Source organism: Monodon monoceros, unplaced genomic scaffold (assembly GCF_005190385.1).
Source record: "Monodon monoceros isolate NGI ecotype Baffin Bay Population unplaced genomic scaffold, NGI_Narwhal_1 Super_Scaffold_16, whole genome shotgun sequence".
NCBI classification, from domain to species: domain Eukaryota; kingdom Metazoa; phylum Chordata; class Mammalia; order Artiodactyla; family Monodontidae; genus Monodon; species Monodon monoceros.
The window spans coordinates 6,814,995-6,839,067 of record NW_021703772.1 but is presented as its reverse complement, the minus strand read 5'-3'; the positions used below and the strand labels follow the sequence as shown (position 1 = coordinate 6,839,067).

The 24,073-nt window shown below is 54.6% G+C and overlaps 1 protein-coding gene across 6 annotated transcripts in view; it reads left to right on the top strand.

The window, feature by feature from the left end:
- Positions 1-24,073, top strand: part of DGKD (diacylglycerol kinase delta) — a 108,387-nt gene that overhangs the window by 69,495 nt on the left and 14,819 nt on the right. For 5 of the 6 annotated variants that reach the window (XR_003793829.1, XR_003793828.1, XM_029224559.1 and 2 more), the window contains exons 4-19: positions 4,554-4,658; positions 4,913-5,045; positions 5,830-5,936; positions 6,262-6,387; positions 6,537-6,639; positions 7,325-7,487; positions 9,973-10,081; positions 12,709-12,848; positions 13,785-13,869; positions 14,982-15,076; positions 15,158-15,257; positions 15,334-15,613; positions 18,121-18,282; positions 19,090-19,218; positions 20,433-20,529; positions 22,757-22,867. Coding sequence is in view for 4 of the 6 variants with exons in the window: in XM_029224559.1 (XP_029080392.1) it covers positions 4,554-4,658; positions 4,913-5,045; positions 5,830-5,936; positions 6,262-6,387; positions 6,537-6,639; positions 7,325-7,487; positions 9,973-10,081; positions 12,709-12,848; positions 13,785-13,869; positions 14,982-15,076; positions 15,158-15,257; positions 15,334-15,613; positions 18,121-18,282; positions 19,090-19,218; positions 20,433-20,529; positions 22,757-22,867 (2,045 nt within the window). In the remaining 2 variants the exon portion in view is untranslated. Of the gene's footprint in view, positions 1-4,553; positions 4,659-4,912; positions 5,046-5,829; positions 5,937-6,261; positions 6,388-6,536; positions 6,640-7,324; positions 7,488-9,972; positions 10,082-12,708; positions 12,849-13,784; positions 13,870-14,981; positions 15,077-15,157; positions 15,258-15,333; positions 15,614-18,120; positions 18,283-19,089; positions 19,219-20,432; positions 20,530-22,693; positions 22,868-24,073 lie in introns of all 6 variants that reach the window. The other variant, XM_029224561.1, reaches the window with a different exon arrangement.

Sequence of the window (24,073 nt, the reverse complement as noted above, 5' to 3'; positions counted from 1 at the left end):
GAGATAACTGTTGAAGTCATTTGTCCATTTTCCTGTTAGTTGGTCTGCTTCTTTTCTTACTGATTTTTAAGTTTTTCTACCTCAGGAGAATTCCAGCAAGTGTCTAAGAATTCAGATCTGTTTATTGTGCTTCTGGCCTCCTCAGAGGATTATGTGAGAAATACTTCCATTGTTTTCTCTGCTCTTCCTCTGGGATATCCTTTCTGTTTCATTCATGTTCTGACTTCAGGGTGTGTGGTGTGCTTTCACTCTTGAGTTTGTGGGTTTCCATGTGGCTGTCTGTCTTCTCGCCCCATCGTATTCCTCTGCTCCGTCCCTTAATAACCACGTCTGCTTATTCCAGTCATGGACCTAGCTCGCTGAATCTCTGTGCTGTCGCTGATTTGTTCTAAGTTCACGTTATTACGCTACTTTTAATTTGCATTTACCTTCTAAGTTCATTGAGTTGTGTGAACTGTTTCTTACCATACAAATTTGCTTGAAAAATTTAGAGTATCTTTTAGTCTCTAAAGTCGTTTCTGTGTGAAGGCTAGGATTTGGAGATAGTTCTAGCTTTTTCGCACCATTCCTTGGTTTCTAGGAGTTACAGTATTGGCTGCAGCCCAAACAAAGGGACACTCTTATTATTCCTTAGGGCATCTCCCCTGAATCCTGCCTTCTTCCTGCCTCGGACTCATCCAACACCTGCTTCTCTCCTGGGTCCTGTACTGCCCGCTGTGTCTCCAAAACCAAGGGGTTCATTCAGTAGGAAGTCCCGTCCAAAGCTTCTCTCTCAGAAACAGCCTCCCCTCTCCCTTCCTCCTGAGGAGACCCTCCCAGCCTCACCTCTCCCATGAAGCTTCCCCAGGGCTGGAGGACTCTTGAGGCGCTTGCAGGCGACCAAAGGGAGGTGGAGCCTCCAAGGGAATGGAGTGATGAGCCGTCTTGTGGGCAACTAAGAAATACGGCTTCTGTCTCAAGGTGGCAGGGCGTGGTCGGAGAGAAGCAGAGATTGATTTTTATTTGATGGGCGTCCTCTGTGATGATTCTCATGATCGGGAGGTGGACTCTTGGCACCAGAATGGTCTCAGGAAGATTTGCCCACATGAAGAGCCATCTTTTAGTTCCATCAAAGAGAAAATACCCTAAGGTCAGGACCTAGAGCCTGAAGTAGCACCAAGAGTAATGGTGGTGGGGTGTTTACATACGAGGCGCTGTTCTCAGCACCTTATGTGCTCCCTGCCCCACACCTCACAGCACCGCTAGGATGTGACCGCACCATTAATAGTGCCAGTTTTCAGGTGAGCAAGTGGAGGCACAGGCAGCTGCTCCAAGTTACACATCTCGCAGGGCTTCAGACCAGGGGTGTGTTGGGCCCCCTGCTGGGTCCTGTGCACATTTGGCCCCGTTCAGTCCCGTGACAACCCTGGCAGGTGACTTCTAACACCTCTCCTTTTCCAGAAGGGAAACGTTTCCCAAACAGTCAGTGGCCAGGTGGGATTCTGTCTGAGGTATCTTCAAACAGGCGCAAGAGCTTAAACAAAGAAGACTGAAAACCAGGTTCTTGGACACTCATCTGTTGGTCAAGACCTAAAATAGGATGGGCATAAAAAATCTCATTGTTCTCTTCTGTAGATATCACAGTAACTCCTAATAAATCCCTGAGTTATGCAAAATAAATGTACTATCTTTCTATAACTGTATTTATTATGCTCATAAAAATGTTCAAGTATGAAAACTCACCCTGGAGTGAATCATAAAGAAGTGTTTGCTGAGATCTTATAGACATACAGTTGCTGATGAAAATTCCTTATGCACCGACCCCAGGCCATTGGCGGTTGCCAGGCTGCCATGGCCTTCCCTGACCACCTGGTTCAGAGCACCCACCAGCCCCCTTGCACATGACCCGCTTCCTGTCAGCGTCTGAAATTGTTTTGTGGTTTGTCTGTCTCTCCCCAGTTAAGTTCTGTGTGAGTAGGAACCTTGCCTGTCATGGCCTTGGGAGCCCATGTCCAGAGCAGACACTTGGCTGGCGTCTGCTGGGAGGGTGGGGTATGGCCGACTGCCGTGCTCTCCAGGAGTGAAAGAGCAGCTCCCACCACCTGACCCCAGGAGGGCGCGGCTGCTCCAGGCCTCTGTGTTCTGTCTTTCTGTCTCCCTGCACCCTCTCCTAGGCTTACCTCTTTTACACCCAGCCTGGTCCCTATGTGGAATTATCGTGGTTACCCCAGTCGTGGAAGAATGAACAGCACCGTGCATTTGTGACCCAGTTCTATTTACCCCCTTCTGTGATTAAGCTTTGTAGGTAGTTTATGGAAATCACGGAAGAGATAATCTATAAAACACTATTTCTAAATTTTCTGAGCCAGAAACATGATCATCTAATAACTTAAGTTGGGTATTCCTAAATTGGATCTTTCTAATATAAATTAAAGCTCTAAAATGGGCAAACATCTGAAAGTTAAATAACGTATTTTATAGGTGAATCCATGAGGAAGCAGACATTTTCCTAACACTGCTGGTGGGAATGCGAAATGGTACAAACCCCCTGGAGGGAAATTTGGCGATAGCAGCAAAATTACGTATGCATTTATTCTTTGTCAGGGCAGTTCTACTTCTAGGAATTTATTCCAAAAATACCCCAGTAAATAAATGAAAAGATCCACGTAAAGGCTGTTCATTGTGCTGCTGTTCGAAATAGCAAAGGATTTTCAGTAACATAGACCTTCCGTGAACAGGGACTGGTTGAACAGACTCTGGTGCTTCTATGCAGTGGAGCACCGGGCAGCTGTTGGAAGAATAAGGAATCGCGGTCTTTTGCTAAGGAGTGATGGCCAGGATGTGTGCAGCTGACCCTTGAACAGCGCAGAGGTCAGGGACCCTGACCCTCCACGCAGTTGGAAATCCAGGTATAATTTATAATCGGCCCTCCTTTGCCACGGTTCTTCTGTAGCCATGGTTCACATCTGTGGATTTAGCCAACCATGTGTCATGGAATATTTGCTGTTGGAAAAAACCTGCGTGTAAGTGGACCCTTGTAGTTCAAACCTGTGCTGTTCAAGGGCCAACTGTGATTAAATTAAAAAAGCAGAGAGTGGACAGAAGAGTCTGTGGTATGCTACTGTTTTGAAAAGAGAGAATATGAATATATACATGTATTTGCATGTATCTTACAAATGGGAGGATAAACCGTACTTGTATTTATTTAGTTTTCAAGCTGCCTTTCGGGAAGGGAGGGAACTAGGATGAGGGACACATAAAATCAATGCCTTATTTTGTCAGTTTGACTTTGGGACCATGTAGATATTTTACAGCATTATAAAAATAATTAGGTAAAAGGTTTTGACTTAAAAAATTTTTGATAGACATTGTCACATTTTTCTCTAAAAGGTTTATACTCTGTTTCCCTCCTATGAGTACTTGAAGAGAACTCTCTTCTCTCACACCTTTTCCAACACTGGATTATTGTCTCTAAGAACTGTGCCAATCTGATAGGTGAAGAATAGTTTGCTGTTTTCATTTGTGCTCCCCGGTGATGAGAGTGATTAAGCATCTTTTCATTCCTTTATTAGCCATTTTGTATTTCTTTTATGAAATGCAAGTTCATAGCCTTTTTTACTATTGATTTATAAAATCTCTATATGTTGTAGGTATAATTTTCATTTGTTGATTATTACCAGGTTCATGACCTCATTTCTAGTTAAATTGTTCAGGCCTGACTGTAGTAGCTAGTTGTTGTTCTGTTGTCATACAGTAAAAGGTTTTTTTAAAAGAACATTTATGTATGATAGGCTTGAAATGCACAGGAAATTCCTACAGTAACTGTGGATCAGACTTCCCTAAACTGTTCAAGTGTTAGGTGTCAGCTTGTGAGCTCTTTGGAGCAATGGAAACTGTGTTTTCTTTTCCTTTAAAAAAAATTGCCGGTACTTTCCTGGTGGTGCAGTGGTTAAGAATCCACCTGCCAATGCAGGGGACACGGGTTCGAGCCCTGGTCCGGGAAGATCCCACGTGCTGCGGAGCAACTAAGCCCATGCGCCCCAACTACTGAGCCTGCTCTCTAGAGCCCGCGAGCCACAACTACTGAGCCCATGCGCCACAACTACTGAAGCCCGTGTGCCTAGAACCTGTGCTCCACAACAAAGAGAAGCCACCGCAATGAGAAGCCCGTGCACTGCAAGGAAGAGTAGCCCCTGCTTGCTGCAACTAGAGAAAGCCCACATGCAGCAGTGAAGAGCCAACGCAGCAATAAATAAATAAACGAATAAATAAAATTGCCTATGGCTGATTACCGTGTCTCAGTAGTAGATAGTTGGTAAATGTCCACTTGAGTTGATTTTGGTGAATCTGTAATCTAAATTTGATTGTCTTTTTGGTTTGAGATTGTTCTTGACTTTTAATGACCCATGATAACCATCTTTATGTTCTGTTCAATTGAATACCTGAATGAAACTGTACTTTTTCATGAAAAAAGAAAGTATATAGTGAAGGTAGGTTTTTTAAAAGTTTTCATAGTTGCTAGCATTTGTTTTCTGCTCATGGACATGTTGCATGTTTCTTGTTTCTTTCTCTAGGTCATCACTCCATGTAGGAAACTCATCCTATGTGCAGATAACAGAAAAGAGATGGAAGACTGGATCGCAGCGCTGAAGACAGTCCAGAGCAGGGAGCACTTTGAGGTTAGGGGAGGAAGCCCTCCCTTTTTGTCGCCCTCCCCCTTGTATTCTGCCATCTGAATGTCCCCCATGCTGGGCCGTTACGGTCTGGAGCTCACTTTCTCAGCGTGCTCCTTGCAAACTTAAGGCTTGTTGCTCATCTTTGGGCCATCGGGCAGTGACCCTGTCTGATTTCTTATTGAATCTCGTCCAAGTTACTATGTTTAGGGAGGTCAGAGGGGTGCCTCATCTTTGCCATCTTTGTTCTTTGTTTGCAGCCTACCCAGTACAGCATGGACCACTTCTCAGGGATGCACAACTGGTACGCCTGCTCCCACGCGAGGCCCACCTACTGCAATGTGTGCCGAGAGGCTCTGTCTGGGGTCACGTCCCACGGACTGTCCTGTGAAGGTACGAACGATGTGTTTCCCGCTGGGAAAAGTGGCCTGAGGTCTGACATGACAAAGCCTTAGGAATCCAAGCACAGTCACCTCAGGTCAGTCAGGAGTAGAGTGGCTTGTATGACTCCACCCTTGTTTACTGTGCCTGCTCAGGAGTCTTTGATAAATTATTATTTGTAGTAACGGAACAAAATAAAAAGAAGGGAATTGGTAGTAATGAGACACAAAGAGGAAACCTAGAGGACACAGGGAAAAAGGAGTTAAAGTATCTCTCAGCCCCTCTCTGGGTAAATGGTCCTCCAGATCTAGAGGATAGAGCCCTGGGCTTGGGCAGGAGCAGAGAGAGGTGGACCGTGGCCCCGGGCCCAGTTCCCACCTGCCGCCTGATGTCGTACAGCCTGTGAGCTTAAGAATGGTTTTTACAATTTTAAAAGGTTGAAAAATATCAAAAGAAGGCAACTGTTTTGTGACGCAGAAAATCCCGTGAAACTTAAATTTCAGTGTCCGTATGTGAAGTGTGGCCACGGCGGCCCTTGTGCTGCGGGGACAGAGCCGAATGGTTGGCCCGCGGAGCCTGAGCTGCTTTGTCTCTGGCCCTTCACAGAAAGCCTGCCGCCCCCTGGCCAGGCTGGATGCCTGGTCTCCCCGTGAGCGGTCTCTGCACGCATCCTGGTGGCTTCGTTTATGAGTAAACTAACCATATATGTTGGTTCCCAACTTTCCCAGGAGAGCAGGGCAGTCCACCCCAGACCATGGCCGCAGCTCCGAGGGTTAACGTGTTCATTCTCTCACAGTGTGTAAGTTTAAGGCCCACAAACGCTGTGCTGTGCGTGCGACCAGTAACTGCAAGTGGACCACGCTGGCTTCCATCGGGAAGGACATCATCGAGGACGAGGACGGGGTATGCCCGGGGACCCTGCACGGCCCTGTAGCACCGGGGCAAGAGGCACGCCCACCACCTCCCGCCTGTGCTCAGGTCTCTTTCTTGAGGACAGTGAGGGCAGGGTTTCCCTTGGTTGGTTACACTGGTGTCTGGGGGCCCCGAGCTCTGGCCAGTCCCTGTGAGTTGTGGATGCTGGCAGGGAGCAGTGGGCTGGACAGGGCTGTGCAGACCCTGCCCCACCCCCTCGTGGAATTCATTTTGGAGCATTTTTGCCTGAGGGTCCCCTTGGCTTGCGTGGAGGCTGTGAGGACGCCCCCGGTGCATGTCTCTGTGTGGCTTGCAGATCGCCATGCCTCACCAGTGGCTGGAGGGGAACCTGCCCGTGAGCGCCAAGTGCACAGTGTGTGACAAGACCTGTGGCAGCGTGCTGCGTCTGCAGGACTGGCGCTGCCTCTGGTGCAAGGCCATGGTGAGCGAGCGCAGCCGCTGGGCAAATGCCAGATGGGCACAGGCCGGCCGGGTCCGAGAGCACAGCTCCTGCAGTGGCAGGGCTGGGGAGAGCTCTGGGGTGTGGGAGGGATGCCGGTGCCCCCTGTGACGAGCGGGTCCGTGTTCCAGGTGCACACGGCGTGTAAAGAATCCTTACTGACCAAGTGCCCGCTGGGCCTGTGCAAAGTGTCGGTCATCCCGCCCACCGCTCTCAACAGCATCGATTCTGATGGTGGGTACCACACGCTCTCCCGTCTCAGCCATTTCCTCGTGCTTCCTTCTCCAGGCCTTCTCCCCTCCCCCGCTCTGGAATTGGTTATGTCAGTGATTTTGTGATGCGGTCGGGAAGAGGTCAGGCCCAGCCACTGTGGGGAGAGGAGAGGAGGTGATGAACAGTGTCCTGACAGCTGGGCTTCTGGGCACCTTGGACTCAAGGCCAGGACCTTACTTGAAGGTGGTGGGTCCATTGGCTGTTGAGTAGAAACCGAGTCTAAGATGCTTCTCCGTCTTTGACGTGGGCTGTCCGTCAACTAGGCTTGTCTAGTAGTTGATATTACACGCTTTTCCGCCTCTGCGCTCGCTTGTCCAGATGGTACATGATGATGCATATTAACAAGTGTTGGTGGGAACTTGGGAACCGGGGCACGTGTCTCAGGAAGTCACCTCTGCTAGATTGAGAGCAGTGTCTGATATTTAGAGTCCTGCAAAGGTGAGGTCAGACCAGATTAGGACTCACTTCCCTCTACATGGGGGATGGCGTTGTGGAAACGTGGATTAATGTCTTGCTGATTTCCTGGGTGTGTACGTGTAAGTTGTAGGTCCCACGGGGGGTGTCTACTTGGTACACGGCTGAGGGCGCCCTGATGTCTTTCGTGGCTTTCAGATTTTCTTGTGTCCTTTTCCATCCTCACACCTAGGCTTCTGGAAGGCCACGTGTCCTCCGTCCTGCACGAGTCCATTGTTGGTCTTCGTCAATTCAAAGAGTGGGGACAGCCAGGGCGTGAAGTTCCTCAGAAGATTCAAGCAGTTGCTGAACCCTGCCCAGGTCTTCGACCTCATGAATGGAGGGCCACACCTCGGGTAGGAGGCTCACAACATATATCTTTCTTGGAGTTTAAAAGCCGTTTGAAGAAAATGCGTGCTTATTTAAAGATTCAAAGATACAGAAAATTTTAAATAGGAAATAAAAGTTACCCTTCCCAAATTCCACTGGCAGACGTGTCCACTCTGAATGTTTCATGGAGTTGTGTGTCCTTCCAACATTCCAGTGTGTGTTTCAGTCGTGTGCACACACAGACTTTGAAACCAGGTGGGGGCCTAGGTTACCTGCCCTTGTGCGGTGTGCTTTTTATGGGTGTCAACCGACAGCAGTGTGGATATGTTCTGATGTCAGTAGTTACAGATCTGCCTCATTTTTTTGAATGGCTGCTTAGTATCGAGTAGGAAGCTTTTCTCCAGTGAGGCCAAAAGGGAGATTTTTCATTTTAGAGGGCACTTGAGTTTATTTAAGTTGCAGGTGCCGTGACATGCAGATGTGCAAGGCCCTGTGTATCTGGCAAAGTAAGAGACCTGACGTGTGCTTTCTAGTTTTATACGATCCAGAGGTTTGTGGAAAACGTTTGCTTTTGTAAATTCTGGCATTTGAACCAACTCCTTCCCCGTTTGGAAGCACCGGCTCCAGGTGGGAGCTCTGCGAGCCCTGTGGCGCGTGCGGGAGGTGGTGCAGGATGTTTGCAGTGGGCAGTGCCCGCAGAGCCTGCTCTCTGGGGCGGGGGGGGCGGTGTGCACCTGGGAGGTTCCCTGGAGGGTGTTGGTTTTGGAGCTGGGTGCTCCTGTGACCTGAGCCTGGGTCTGGTTGGAGAGACCTGCTGTTGGAGAATGGTCACCGGCGGCAGCTCTCTAGCCTATTTCCTTGGTGACAGCACCCCCTTCCCTGGAGGGACCCTGGAGGTGCCCTGCGGGGATGCACCAGACAGGTGCAGGCCGCTGCTCCCCGAGGTGCCAGGGATGTTGGAGGAATGCCACGAAGGGGTGTTGGGCAGGGCGGGCTGCACAGTAGGACGGCGGAATGAGCACGTGTTCATTTGGAGAAGCATGCAAGCCCCACAGCTGGTAGTAGGCGTTAAGGACGAGACAGGACGATTCAGGTGCAGACCCGCAGAGGTGCGGTGCGCTTGGCTTAGACAGGTCCTGTTTCTGGGAAGCAGCCTTGCTCTCACACTGTTCCTAAGAAAACTCAGAGATACTGCTTTGTTTTCCTGATACCTGGCCTTGACGTGTCCCCTCTTCTCCAGAGAGCGGGAGGCCTGAGGGAGGTCAGTGTTCTTAAAGGACACGTGTGGCTGCTTCTCTCCCAGCCTGAAGGTCAGGTGCAGCCTCGCCCCTCTGTTACGTCCCGAGTTCCCTGTCACCTGGTCCTGTTTGTTGTCTGAGGCCTTCCCCCGGCTCGGACCATGCTGGATGCAAAGCCCGGCCAAGGGGGCGCCCTGCCTGCCAGGGACGGGTGCGGACGGACAGTCCAGGCCCAAGGCAGGTGATCTGTCTCGTTGGCAGTGTGGTGTGCAGGTTCTTTGGGAACCAAGAGAAGGGGCTTACGAGTCAGATGGGGGTCTCAGTTTCCCCGCCGAGGTAGCATTTGAGGAGAGTTCGTGGAAATGGGGAGGGAGGCAGGGAGCCCTCTAGGCAGAGGGTGGGCTGTGTGCAGAGGTGCGGACACATGGTGGCAGCTCCTGGCCAGGGAGGGCCGTGGGGGCCGCTGAGAGGTTTGAACCTCTCCTGGAAGCAAGCGGCCCCTTCCAAAGCCGGACACCTGACGACACTGGTTTTGGGAAGATGAGGCTGGTAGCACGAATTGGAGGCATCTTGAAGGAGACGGGAGGCAGGTAGGAGGCTCCTGGAGGGGTTGTGAGAGGGGACGACGGGGCTGCCCGGTAATTGGGCTGGTGGTGGCTCTGCCTTTCTCTGAGGAAGGAAACGTCGGTCAAGGAGGCGCCCGTGCGACACCGAGTGGCACGTTCTGGTAGACAAGGGCAGGTGTTGTCCTTCAGGAGAGCCGAGGGATCATCGTCAGGGTCATTCAGGGTCATCAGCGTCTGTGTCGTCCCTGAAGCCAAGACGCGGATAAGGCCACCCAGGAAGCGGCTGGGGAGTGAAGGGGGAGTGAACGGAAGGCTGCCGGGTGTTCTGGGAGGGACGCTGCGAGTGAGGGGCAGGGCCGCCAAGAGGAGCACAGGAAGGAGACGGAGCTGGAGTCACGAGGGGCACGGGGTGGGTCGTCACCTGGGTGGGCGGAGTGGCCCAGAGGACAGGGACAGCGTGGGCAGGATCCTGCAGCCCGGGGCTCCTGAAGACGCGTGCGGCCTTTGCTCTCAGGCGCCCCCGGCGGCCCCCCAGTGGGCGGAGCCGGAGCACAGCCGGGCTCCGGCCTCTGAGAGGCTTTTTCGCGGGACAGGCTGCAGGGTCGGCCTTGAGCACAGAGGGTGTCCCCCAGCCCCAGGCTGACTGGCCGTCGGCTACCTGTCCTTTAGATGGAGCTCATTTCATTGACGTTCTGTTTTCTCTGCAGCCTACGCTTATTCCAGAAGTTTGATACGTTCCGGATTCTGGTTTGTGGTGGAGATGGCAGTGTTGGTTGGGTCCTCTCTGAAATCGACAGCCTCAACCTTCACAAACAGGTACCTGGGTGTGGAGGGGCCGGCCCCACGGGAGAGCGATGCCACCGTTACAGAGAGGCTGGGTCATCTCGGGGGGCGCTTCTCGTCCCCTTGGGGCGGTCTTGGAGGGAAGAGCAGGTAGCTTGATGGCGTCATGGGCCCAGGGACCTAACAAAAAGAACACTTCCATCCCTGCAGGTCCCGGGCACGGGCAGATCTGGGTGCGGCTCCCTATTGGGTAGTGGTGTCGCCTACTGCTTGATGCCTCCTGCTGGCGAGCAGGGCTCAAAAGTATACTTGAGCTTCAGGTCAGAGTAGGGTTGTTTTTTAAGTGTTGATTTATTTTCTGCTCCAGCTCCCTCACACCCCCGCCCCCAATAATTAACCGCTGCCAACATTTCAGTAACTACCCTTCAGGCCTCTGTCTATCAAAATGTGTATATAGTACAGTGTGCAGTGCAGTTTTAATTTAAACGGACTCATGGTACCCTTACAGTATATTGTGTAGTGTCAGTTTTTAATCAACACATTGTGGGCGCTTCTCGATCCATCAGTTTAAATGGAGGCCTATGTGATGGTTTTCTACTGGGCAGGGCTGTGCCAGCCCTGGGTTTAGCTCATCTCCCCCCATGGATGGACACTCAGATTGCTTCATAATGACAGTGCTGGTGAAAACCATGTATACAATGTCCCAATTATGTTCTCTTTTGAAGAGCGCCCAAATGTAAATTTTGGTGATATTGCCAGACTGCTCTCCAGTTTGTATTCCTAATGCTCATAAAACTGTCTTTTCGCATATGCTGTCCACTGTACATCTTAAGGCTTTTGCCCAACTTAGTAGACAAAAAATGGTATGTTTCATTTTTATTTCTTTAATACTGGTGAAGTCAAGCATATCCTCAATTAACTATGAAGTTTTAAATGAATCATCTGTTCATGTTTTTTTTAACCTAATATTCTATTGGGGTATTTACCTTTTTAAAAATTGATTTCTAAGGATTATTGTTATATTAGGGATGTGAACTCCTTGTTGCCCATATTTTTCCTCATTTGTCACTTGTCCTTCAACACGTTGGTGGTCTTTGTAGGCGGGGTGGACCTTTTGCTGTCAGCGTTTAGCTCCTGGAATGACGTTGGAGCGGGGACCCTTGGTGTGCAAGTAACTGCTCAGCTCTAGGGAGGCCAGTTGCTCGGGAAAGAGAGCACTGCCCCCTCGTGGTAAAGTTAGAGCAGTACACTTATGTCCAATTTTAGGTTTTGTTCACTTCCAGGATTGTTACCAAGTTCATTATCACAAGTCAGGAAGACAGGTTTTCATGCATTCAGCTGAGTTCAGGGAGCATCATTTCCTTTGGCTTCTCTGTGGCCCATGATCCTACCCGATATCCAAGCCGGAGATCTGACAGTAGTTCTTGAGCCTTCCCTCACCCTCCCTCCTCGTCCTGGTTAACCGGCCGCCCTGGAGTGTCCAGCACAGCAGTGTGTGCTGCTGAGCGCGTCTGGCTGGCCCCGGGCTCCATCTGTCCACTCCTCGAGGGGGCCTTCCCCTCGGGCCGTTCTGCTCACGCACCTCTTTGAGCCTCTCGGACCGCGCCGGTCCCCACCTCCCCGAGGACCTTCTTTGGGACAGCTCTGCTCCTGCACCCTTGCTGAGCGCTCCCCAGTGGCTCCTTGGCTTAGGAGAAGGTCCGGACTCAGAGTGAGGCCCCAGTTCAGCTCCTTCTTCCTCCTCTGCTTCTCTGACTGCTCTCTCCTCACTGCCCTTCCAGTCTGAGCTCTGACTTGGCAGGGGGTCACCTCTCCCGGAACGCCACTGTCCCTTCACCGTGCTGCCTGCTCCTTTCCTTTAAGGCTCCCGGAAGCCGGCGCCGGGTCGCCTCCCCCCGGTGCTGGGGCTTCCTTGTCCTCCTCACCTGCTCTGTCCAGCTTGCTGTCCCTGGCAGGGTGGAGGGCCTCCCTCAGTGGCTGCGGCAGGTGACCACGGGCTCTGCCGTGCTCAGGGGGGACCAGGGACCCTCCCCCACCCTGCGTGTCAGGCTCGGAGGTCGAAGGCTCTTGGGCAACTGGTGTCTGGGGAACTTCCTAAGCACTGAACTGACGAGGTGGGGTTTCCACAGGGGGCTCTGGGTGGGAATTCCAGGTGGAAGGTGGGGCCTGAGCAGTGCAGGGGGTCTCTGGGGAGTGACGGGCGGAGGGGTACAGGCCGAGTGCCAGGGTGTGCTCCAGTTTGATGGCCAGACTGGAAGTCCTGGCGCCTGTCTTGATAGGACTTAAAGCCGTGGAAGGTGCTGTGAGGGGAAGGAAGGTATTAGTTAGTGTGGTGCTGTAGAGGGTGGAGAAGCAGGCGGAGGGGAGTCGTACAGACTGATTCTTCGGGGGTTCAGATACTCAGCAGTCAGCACTGTGGCCACAGCTGTGCGTGTGGGAATGTAGATCGGGGAGGTTGTGGAGGACTGATTGTCGGATGTGGCAGCAGATGAGGAGCAGGCCTGTGCGTGGGAGAGGAATTTTCTGTCGGATTGGAGAGACATCTGTGCTGCCTAGTGGCTCTGCCTGGAATGCGAGCACCACACCGTGTGAGATCAGACCTCACACCTTGTAGGTGAAAAGGAGGGTGTTTGACGCCATGTCTTCCCCCCGTGTCTCAGTGTCAGCTGGGAGTGCTGCCGCTCGGCACAGGGAATGACCTGGCTCGCGTGTTAGGCTGGGGCTCGGCCTGTGACGATGACACCCAGCTCCCGCAGATCTTGGAGAAGCTGGAAAGAGCCAGCACCAAGATGCTGGACAGGTGAGTGGACCACACGAGTCCCCTTGACTAGGTGTTCTCAACCCAGGGTCCCTGGAAACCATAGGCCCTCTGCAGTTACTTGTAAAAATTCGGCCTGAGCAGGAATCCTTGTTTCTGGTGGGCTTTACCTGGCGATCAGATTATGAAAGAGCTGACGAGCAGAACAGGTTGGCACTGTGCCCTCGAGCGGTCAGGTCTCACCAGCCAGGCCCGATCCTCTGGGCCGTTAGAGAAGGTGGCCCTGTCCGCTTTGGCCTTTGCAGCCTCGTCTGATACCTGTCAGCAGAGTCTTGCAATAAGAAAGGCTTATTGCACAGCTGAGCAATCCCGTGTTCCCAGAAGAATCTCAGTTTTGGACAGCTCTCCTCTGTGTGTTTAGAGATAACTTGGGTGCTCTTCTCGAGCGAGCTGCTCTTAGTGCTGAGCTCATTAGTGCTGAGCTCACGTATGAAAGCCCCTGACCACAGCCTGCGGGACCTGGTGTTGCTGAAACGCCCGTATTCTCTCTTAGGCTCCTGCGCTGCCATAAGCAGGTGTGGTCTTGAACCCTCTCCAGCTGCCTCTACCGTTTCTTCTCTATTGAAGGGAGGCCTACGTGCCTTTGGAGGCTGTGAAATGCTCAGCCCCCACGGGAGAGCTGGCTGCTGGCTGAGTGATTTTAGCTCTGAAGAGGGGAAGCCCATTTTCCCAGAAGCAGCATTATGGGATGCCTTTCACCTCCTTTAGTGGAGCTGCCGTGTCCAACGGGTTGTGACGTTTGTTCTCAGCTAAGTGAGGAGCCAGGTTAGGGACACGGGAGTCAAGATAAAGGCTTAAAAATGAAGTTAGGGCTGTCATAAGATCAAGCCCCCAGGCCATGAGTCGGGGAGGTGGGAGAGGCACGGGGCCTGCCTGGGGGTTCGAGCCGACCTGCTGAGAGCTCCTTTGTGTGTGCAGGTGGAGCGTCATGGCCTACGAGACCAAACTCCCCCGGCCAGCCTCCTCTTCCACTGTCACTGAAGACTTGAGTGAGGGCTCCGAGGTATTTCCAGTTGCCCTGCCGCGTGCTCATACTGTCCTCACCACTTTGGGGCCCTGCCTCCACCCTTAGACATCCTCCCCTAGGTTAGACCCGCGCAGGCGCAGGGCCAGCCGAGGTGGAGCTGCGGCCTATGGCCTCTGCCCCACAGGATTGGTGGTTGTCTGGGGGCCTCCTGGGGTGTCACCGGATTTGGGGTCCTCTGTGATGATGGCCCCCTCGGACTTGCCGCCCCTGCTGCCGGTGCCCCCGCCCAGCCCAGGCTCCCGCTCTGGGCCCGCCTCCTCCACGTCCTACCCTTGCCATCGGTCTGTGCTAGTTCAGTGTTCAGCTCTTCTTTTCACTTTACGCTGGTTTTTGTCATCAGTGGTTCGCTCAGGGCCCAGACGGGCGCAGCGCTGGGCGCCCAGCCGTGCTCACCCCACTGGGCGAGCTGGCTGCTGGCTGACCAGGAGAGAGGGCTCTGCCAGGGCCCGTCTGCCCCTCAGGAGGGTCAAGGGCAGCAGTTGGCAAACTACAGCCCCCCAGGCTACACCTGCCTGGGCTGCTGTGACCTGGCCTGTGAGCAGAGAATGGTTTGCACGTTTTAAGAGAGGGAGCGTACGTACGTATACAAAGCCTAAATATTTACTCTCCGGCCAGTAGTAAAGTTGGCCAACCCTGGGCCAAGGTCTAAAGAGAGGGCTCGTCCCACAGGGTGAGCGACCCCAGTTCCGCAGGCAGGGGTGAGCGGTGAAGGGGGTGATTTGTATCGAGAGGTGGAGAGGGGCCCGGGCCGAGTTCCAGCCAGGCAGAGAAATGCGACTGGAGCCTCAGCTGAGGACCCTGCCTGCTGCCTGTACTGCTGAGGAGGACGCGGGATTCAGGACTCCAGTCCAGCACAGGCTGGCGGTGTTGAATCTCCGACGAAAGCAGCACGAGCCATTCACGAGGTTTTATCACCGTGTTCTTTTCTGTTAAGATGCCTTCATCCACAGCTCCGTGAAGCTTTTGAAATCTGTCAGATTAGCGTGAAGTGAGCTGGGGCTGGCCGGCAAGGGGCGGGGGTTAGTGTCGAGCTCACCGGGCTGCATCGTGGGGCTGACAGTCGCCCGCCCTGTTTGGGGCAATGGCAGGTGCAGCAGATCCTCTTCTATGAAGACTCGGTCGCGGCCCATCTCTCTAAGATCCTGACCTCCGACCAGCACTCGGTGGTGATCTCATCAGCCAAGTGAGTGCCCAGCGGCCTCAGGGGAGGCAGGGTCCCAGCCAGGACTGTCTCTCTAGAAGCCTTTCCCACGTTCCCCCACAGAGTGCTCTGCGAGACCGTGAAGGACTTCGTGGCTCGGGTGGGGAAGGCCTACGAGAAGACCACCGAGAGCTCAGAGGAGTCGGAGGTCATGGCCAAGAAGGTGCGTCCTGGGCACCTGGGGTGGGTGTCAGGGCGGGGCAGCAGCCCCTCCACTCCCTCCTCTGTTCCCCGCCCAGTGCTCTGTCCTGAAAGAGAAGCTGGATTCTCTCCTCAAGACCCTGGATGACGAGTCCCAGGCCTCGTCCTCTCTGCCTACGCCGCCCCCCACCATCGCCGAGGAGGCGGAAGACGGGGAGGGGGCGGGCGGCAGCTGTGGCTCCAGTTCCACCGGGGACCGCGCCATGGGGTCGGCCTGCCCAGCCCGGCCGCAGATATTCCGTCCTCGGGAGCAGCTCATGCTGAGAGCCAACAGCCTGAAGAAGGCGATTCGCCAGATCATAGAGCACACAGAGAAAGGTAGCCGGGCTCTGCATGCCGCGGGGCTTTCTTCAGGCCAGCCCCGGGTGCTCCCAGTTTCCCCCTGAACGTGGCGCGAGACACAGAGGGACCCACCGTGTAGGCCATAGCCGCTCTGGACCGCCTGACGCAGGCCAGCGCCTCCTTCCTCAGGGCCTGTGCCCGATGGAAAGACACTGAGCGGACGGCAGAGCCGAGAGGGCGCCCCCAGCTGGTGGAAAGGTGCCTCGCGTGGGCACACGCGGGGAGCGTGTTGGGGGACCCACTCCCTGGAAGTGTCCTCACCTGTGGCAGCTCTGCCAGACCTCGGGTGCAGCCGGGCCTTGTCCGCTTAGAGGTGGGACTGTCTCCGGGGGCGGGGGGTCCGATGAGAGCCTCCGTGCTGAGACCTGAGGTGTTCTGAGGACACCCGCGGAGGACGGCCCCATGCCCAGGAGGGAGGTGGGCCCGGGCCAGAGGTGGGGGATGAGGCTGTAGGACGATGTGAGGGACAGAGAGGTGAGGATGGGGTCGGAGGCCGGGCGCGCCGGGGCGGTGCTCAGAGACGGGGGGACACCTGACCGCCGGAGCGTGGGCGGCTGCCCTCCACCCCCCATTCTGCCAGCGCGTGGGCGGGCGGGCAGCCCCGCTGCGAGTCTCTTTCTGCCTCAGGTCTGACTTCTGATGCCAGAACCCCCGCCTGGCCGCCCACCCCCACCAGCCCCCAGCTCAGGGTCCCACCCCCGTGCGTCCTGTTGAGCATCCGCGGGTGTCTGGGGGAGCGGGTGTCCCGCAGGGGAGGCTCCTTCCCCCGGGTCTAACTCGGTGTGTGCCTGCGGTGCTGGGCGATGCTGGTGATTGTAGGGGACGGGGCAGGGGGAGTCCACCAGCTGTGAAAGCGCGAGTGGGGCCTGGGGCCAGCGGGCGCTCAGTCCCCAGGGGCCCTGCCTCTGCCTGGGGCGCCCCCCAGCCCCGCCGCTGCCTGTCGGGGGGGTTTCCGGGGTGCCGCTCAGCACCCCTTATGCAAACCGGGACGTAAGGGGTTGGGGGCTGAGTGCTGTCCACTCCAGAACAGGCGGGGCTCAGCAGCACGCTGAGGGTGGGGACCCCCAAACCCAGGGTGGAGAGGGGCTCCAGGGGCCCCCCTGCTCTGGAGGTGCTTGTGGATGAGCTGCTTCTAGAGGCTTCCTTGTGACCTCCAAACCGGCCGCAGGGCTGTAGCTGTCCGGCTGTGTGTGTGGGGGGAGGGGGGGGGTTGGCTTGTAACAGTTGTGTGTTTGTACAGCCCCTTTTCTCACTGGTAGCATTTTTGCCCACTACCATCCTTTCTTTCTTCCCCCCCTTAATTTTGCTTCTGCCTTTTTTGTTGGCAAACACGACTTCAGCCTTTCATTCCTGACGTGTGAAATTTCAGTTTCTCTGGGGTTTGTCAGAGGGCGTGGGGACGGCGCCTGAACTCAGGTTAAAGGGAGAAAAAACTTCCAATAAAAAGATGTAAAACTACCCTCTACCTCTGGCCGGGCCCAGCCTGTCGTGCCCTGACCGTGGTGGGGCAGCCTGTGACGATTTATTTCAGTTTTTGCAGGACATTCAGGTATTGAAAGGGAGGGGGGGAAAAAAAAGACCAAAAAAAGAAAAAAAAAAGGTGTGATTTTGAAATTGAAAAGTACACTGAAAGTTTACATTTCATAACATTATGTGCAGATTGTATTTAAAGCAGAAATATTTAAGACAATTGTAACCCTATAAAGCTGATGAAATATTAAAACAAGACAAAATACTTTTAACAGAAAGAAAAATAAAGGCGGGGGGGTGCGTCTGCGCTGTGGTGTCTGAGGCAGGCGCCGGCTGCAGTGGTCGAGGGGCCCGGGGCCTGGACAGGTCATCGGCCCTGGTGTCCAGGATGCCACTGCTGACTGTCCTTAGTCGGCCTGGGGGAGAGAGGAACCCCTGCCTAGGGTTAGAGACTCGCCCAGTCGATCGCTCCCTTTTCCTAGACTCTGTTTGCTAAGCTTTGAAGAGAACACTGTAAGACCACAGTGACCTGTGAACTTCATTACCTCCACCCTCACCCAGACCCTGAGATCCTCCCCAGCAAGTTTCCTTGTCCTCTCTCGGAAGCTTCAGAAACCATCTCTCACCTTCCGCCCTCATCAGACCCTTTTCTCTCTGAGCTCCTTACAGTGAGAGCAGTGAGGTCGTGACCTGCCCCTGCGCGCTGGCGGGTGCACTGTTCCCTCCGGGCTGCGCGTGCTCTCGCTCGTTACTCCCCTCCCCTCTGTCTCTCCCAGCCCTCGGCCCTCCTCCCCAGCCAGCTGGCACGAGTGTCCCGGTGCCCTGTGAGCCGGGGCCGGGGAGAAGGTGGGACGGGTCGGAGCTTCGGGTCTAAGCCTTCAGCTGAGGAGACGTTTGAAGGGAGATGAGTGAGATGAGGAGGGGGTCCGCGTCCAGTGGGAGCCCCGCCAGCCCGGCGATGCCTGTGCGGTAACGTCCGTGCGCTCAGCCGCAAATACCCTTGCCTTGCACAGCTGTGGACGAGCAGAACGCCCAGACCCAAGAGCACGAGGGGTTCATCTTAGGTCTCTCCGAGTCGGAGGAGAAGAAGGACCTGAAGTCTGACGACAGAGCGTGCCACGGCGAGGGCCACGGCGAGGGCCACGGCGCTGCCAAGGGCATGAGCCTCCGCAGAGGTACAGCGGCCCTCGTGACCCGCGGCACCGCCATCAGGCCTTTTTGTCTGCGCTGCTCAGAAGCTTGCCTTGGGAAGCTTACGGGTGCTTTCTCACGGTTTCTGTGGCCACTTGGAAGTGTAAAAAGTCTCAAACAGGCAACCTATCTCACATACCACCTCCTTTCGCCTGGTGCAGGCCTGGCGGGACTCTGGGCAGGGGGCGACCTTGCTGCTGGGGCGGCGCTTCCCTCTGAACCTCCCTGCGCGCCCGGGGTCCTCACCCAGGGCTTGGGGCCTCCTGGCTGCAGCTGGCCACATGCCACGTTTGCTCCAGGTGGTAAGGGACCACCCAGCCGTATGGGCCACCACCTGGGGACCCTTAGCCCTCCTGGAACAGCCCCAACTCTGTGCGGCCCCCTCGCTCGTGGCCTTTACGAGCCACCGGGAGATCCTGCCCCAGAGTTTTCCTCCACCACGTTCCTGTGCAGGACTCCCCTCTGCCCGTGCACAGACCCCGCGGCCCGACTGCGGTTGCAGGCTGCCCCTCCCCCTCCCTGGCCTCGTCAGGTCACCTCACATCACCGCGGCCCCAGCCCCTCAGGGGCCTGTGTCTCTTTGGCGGGTGCCCGAGCCCGCTCGCCTCTGCATCCCCTTTCTCGTTTCCCCTCCTTGCTCGCTGCCTCGCTCCTCGTCTTGCACACTTGGCCGTGGCTGGTGGCGCTTGTGCCCACTCCTCGCTTCCCTTGGCCCCCCTCTGCCTGCTCCTTTCTCTGATGAACGCTGCCAGTAGCTCAGTCGCGTTCTGTTTTCTGTTCTGTTCTCATAGTGTCCAAATCCCCCTGTGAAAAGCTGATAAGCAAAGGAAGCTTGTCCCTGGGCGGTTCTGCCTCTCTTCCTTCGCAGTCAGGAAACCGGGACAGCCTGCCAGCACTGAACACGAAGATCCTGTTCCCGAGTGAGTGCGGCACCGCACTGTGTGTCTGGGGGAGGGGCGCAGGCAGGGCGCTAAGCTTTCCAGCTCAGCGCCCAGCTGTTGCTCTGCCTGGCAGTAGTCTGAGGGGTTAACGAGACCAGGCCCCTGTCTTCCAGGAGTTCATAGGTCCATGGGAAAGATAGGCAGAATTTCAGAGTTATGTCACGGTATGAAAAGTGCTCTTGTTTATTACAAAGAGCAGACGGCATTCAAATCGTTGCCCTGGGGTCCCAGGAAGATGTCACTGAGGAGGTGATACTCGAGCTGGGTGCTGATGGGTAAATAGGGGTTGGGCTGAGTGAAGAGGGAAGGGCCGGCAGGTCGTGACGGGGAGCCGGTGGATCACCCCTTTGTTTCCAGCATGATTGCAGAAGGAGCAATCATGCTGGCCACCGGGAGAGTCGGGCCCAGTCCCCTTGCCTTGTCTTCATTTCGCCCAGGATCATGTCAAGGCAGCTCCTGTTGCTTCTTCCCTCAGGGGGAGTCACGATAACACTCTGTGTCTGTAGTAGGAGGGAATGGTCCCTTAACCAGCTTCCTGAGGCCGCTTCGTGAGGCCTGCTGGGCAAAAGCTAGAGCACACGCTGCTCCTGTAAGTGATTGGCAATTGCTAGGTGAATCTCATTTGAATAGAAAGAAAATTGCGGAAGCTCTAGGGAAAAGAGGCTGAGACAGATTTGGTTAATAAGCAGCAAAGATGTTACTGGAAGGGATGGATTGGCAGAATGTTCAAAAGCAGGGCTCCATCTCAGCCTTACTGTTTATAATTTAAACTTTTAAAATTGGTGCAGGTATCTTGAGGGTTCTGGTCACCTGGAGGGTTCCTTGTTTAACCTTTTCTCATGAATTTAGCCTTATAAAGTTGTATGGCTAGACCCTACGATTAGTTGTAGTAGGGATCATTTTGGTGGAGTTTCTTAAATTAGTGAGATCTTTGTAAGCTCTTTTCTGATGTGTCTCATAGGTGTTGGTTACCACCTGGTGTTCATTTTTGTTTTGTGAATATGGATTTATGACAGTGATTTTTGCCCTGAGACTATTAATTGTCAAAGTTTGGACATTTTTATGCGGTATTTTAGAAACATCTTATTATAATAACCTTCTGAAGAACACGTGGACCATTAGCCTCAAAGACACGACGGCCTCTTCATTTGGGAGCCGCCAGGCAGTGCTGTCTCCTGTTTTCTCCCTTACAGATGTTCGCGCCGGGATGTCCGGTTCCTTGCCTGGAGGTTCAGTCATCAGTCGATTATTAATTAATGCCGATCCCTTTAACTCTGAACCGGAAAACCTGTGAGTACGGGGTAAACCAAGGGGGCATGTTGTTAGCTGAATGCTGGAGCGTAGAAAACTGGCTTGGAATTAACTAGAGAAATTCGTGAGCAGCTGCCTGGGTGACCCTTTTCCAGCTGGTGTTGGCCAATAAGGAAAACCTAGTAGGTGTGAGGCGTCCGGGACAGAGGGTGGGTTGGGAATGTCTGGGAAGGGAGGCGCCGTCCTGGCGCGTGCCTGACCTTCTGGGGCCTCGGCAGGCTTGGAGACTCTGCCCGTGTCCTCGGTCGTCCTCCCCGCGGTCCTTGCTGGCCCTGCGTTGGCGCCGCCTCCTGACTACCTTCCTTCTGGCGGGTCTGCCGCTCCCGTTAGTGTAGCTCCCAGGCTGGAAGCGCCTTCTCGCCGTGCCTGGGGAGATGCTGTCCTCTGGGGAATGAAGTCCTGACGCTGCTCTGCGCGCCATGTGCTGTGTCCACTGCCCAGCGTCAAAGGCAGTGAGGGCTTTCGCGCAGCTTGTTCTCGTGTGTGTAGAGACCGTTGCGGGGACAAATGGTATTTTGAAAGCCCAGCCTTCTAGATTTCCCTTTCTGCTGGCTGATAGCAAGTTCTGGGCAGCTAGTGGCTAGTGGCAGTTGGTTAAAAGTTGTCCACCATGTGTGTACGGCGTGGTGGGGAGAGTAACAGTGAGAAAGGTGCGGTTCAGAGACTCTGGCTTTCGGGAAGCAGAGCTGCAAGCCTGCACAGTGGCAGCCAGTTTTCCTGCAGGGTGGCCTGGGTTCCCACACCTGCTCCAGTGCTGGCCCACGTCCTTGTCCCCAGCCTGGCACCACCCTACTGTCTGCTCCTCACGCCGGGGCCTGTCAAGGCCTGTGGTCCTGACCCTTCCTGAGTTGTTCTCCCCAACAAGGGCAGAGCTGTAGGCTTACATGAGCAGCGCCCACAGAGGCCTCCGGAACTAGATGTGCTGTCTCTTTCTGTCACCTGAGGTCCCTGCATTTCCACACCTGGCAGCGAGGGCTGTGGTCTCTTCCTTCAGGGAGAGGCTTCTCCTTCCCCTGGGGAGACACAAGCTGCTCTCCTCTCCTCCCTCCCCAGCATGGTGTGCCAGGCCTCGTTCACGGGGGTGAGGGGCCGGAAGGAGTCTTACCTGCAGTGGACCTGGGACGTGGGGCTGGGCTGGACATTTTCAAATTGGGGACTTTGCTTTGATTGGGTCTAGGGACGTTTGAGGGACGTTTTGGGATCCAGGGTGTAAGCACGTGTGAGCGTGTGTGCCATGGATGTCATCAGGTTTAACGTTGCTGATGGGAACGTGAGGTGATGCAGCCACTTTTAAGACAGTCTGGCGGTTCCTCAAAACCCAGGGTTTTGGGGCTTCCCTGTTGGTGCAGTGGTTGAGAGTCCGCCTGCCGATGCAGGGGACGCAGGTTCGTGCCCCGGTCCGGGAGGATCCTACATGCTGCGGAGCGCCTGGGCCCGTGAGCCATGGCCGCTGAGCCTGTGCGTCTGGAGCCTGTGCTCCGCAACGGGAGAGGCCACAACAGTGAGAGGCCCGCGTACCGCCAAAAACAAACAAACAAAAACAAACAAACAAACAAAAAACCAGGGTTTCCACGTGGCCCAGCAGGTCCCTTCCTAGGGTTACTCCCAAGAGAAGAGAAAACATGTCTCCACTGAAGCGTGTGTACGAGTGTTCACAAATCATAGCTCAAAAGTGAAGCAGCCCAAAGGTCCATCAGCCAAGGATCCCTGCAGTGGGTCGTTGCTGTTCCCCATTAACCGGGCTGAAGCACTGAACTCAGATGAACCCAGTGTTCGTGGCGTGAAAACGTGCTCAGTGATGGGAGCCAGACGCAAAGGGCCACACGCTGTGTGACTTCATTTCTAGGAACCATCCAGAATCTGGAAGTTCGCAGAGGACAGAAAGCAGAGTAGTGGTTGCCGGCGCTGGGGAGGGGTTGGGGCTCCTGGCTGAAGGGTGTGGACTTTCTTTTTGGGGTGATGAGCTGTTCTAAAATTGATTGTCGTGACTCTGAATACGCGAACAATCACTATGGAGTTGGACATTTTAAATGGGTAAATTGTATGATATGTGAGTTATATCTCAGTAATGCTGTTACCTCCCCGCCACCCCCCCAAAAAAAAACAAAACCCAACAAACAAAAAAACTGAGTTTTGCCCTCAGGAAGAACTGCTTAGAGGCTGGCATGCAGGGTTGTTCTAAATGGCGTGAAACACCCCTTTGCAGAGAGTATTACACAGAGAAGTGCGTCATGAACAATTATTTTGGCATCGGCCTGGATGCGAAGATCTCCCTGGACTTCAACAACAAGCGTGACGAGCACCCAGAGAAGTGCAGGTGGGTGCCGGCTCCTGCGCACGCCTGTCCTTCGGGTCTTGTGGTGGTTTCTCCTTCTGGCCGTGGGGTAATTTCTGGGGCGCACAGAGCCCTCAGGCAGAGTACAGACACGGAGCCCGAACGCCTTGTCAGAAAGCGGGGCGCATCTGTGTGTCGTGGCCACGGCAGTGGCATCTCCATGTCACCCTCAGGTGGGGTTAGGGCTTGCTCCCCCGCAAGGCCCTCGAGCAGGCAAATGCCACAGGAGAGGCCCCGGGGGGGCGTTTCGCTGGGGGTGTTCAGCTTCTCCCCTAAATCACCACGTATCTCCCCTAAATCACCACGTATCACCACGTGTCTCCCCCTGGCCGGGGAGAGGACAGAGAGAAATGGGAAGGTTTCCTCCTGGCTGAAGTAGAAAGTCCTCTCCTCTGGGGAGACATGACAAGGGAAGAAGGGAGTTGATGTCTCCTGCCCCACCCCGTGGTGACCGTCACCTGGAGGGCAGATTTTTCAGCTGTGACTTTCTAGAACTAGAGGCAGGGAAGCTGGTGTGGAGTTTGGGCGGAGAACAGCCATTGATGCAGGAGGAGGGGGCCCCTTGCTGGAGAGCCTGCAGACCTGCCCCCGCCAGGTGCTCTTGTCACTCGGAGGGAGGCGGTCACAGTGACACACGAGGAGTTGCCCGGCAATCCCCCGACTCCTGTATGGTTGGACATTTCTCAGAAAACAAAATCAAGCATAAGAACTCAAAAACCTTGGAGCTCTGGGGCTCAAGTGTCAGAAAAGGCTCAGAGGTCCCCAGGGGGCATCCCTGTTACACAGTGCATGATGGTAGCCCAAATCATTTGAAGATACCCCTGTTAGTCTGAATACAACTGAAAAGGCATTGAAAAGCATGTAATTTATCAGAGCAGAACAGGTGAGGAGCAAGGCCACATGTGACATATTTTTAGAAACTTGGGATCCTGGTATATAATCTTCCCTGAGTTTGTATCTTTGAGAAGGTCTACTTAGAAAATGCGACTTCTACAAATCTACCCTTAAAAAGTAATTGGGAACTTCGGCAAAGAGGCGTTTACCAAGGGCCACTGCCATGTACGTTATAGAGCTCAAGGGTGGGAACAAGTAGAGACCCGTCAAAGGGGTTAATTCAGCGAGTGCTGGTGGGAAGTGCCCCATTGTGGTCATTCGTGCTCAGGACACAGGGCGGTGCTCTCCGTGCAG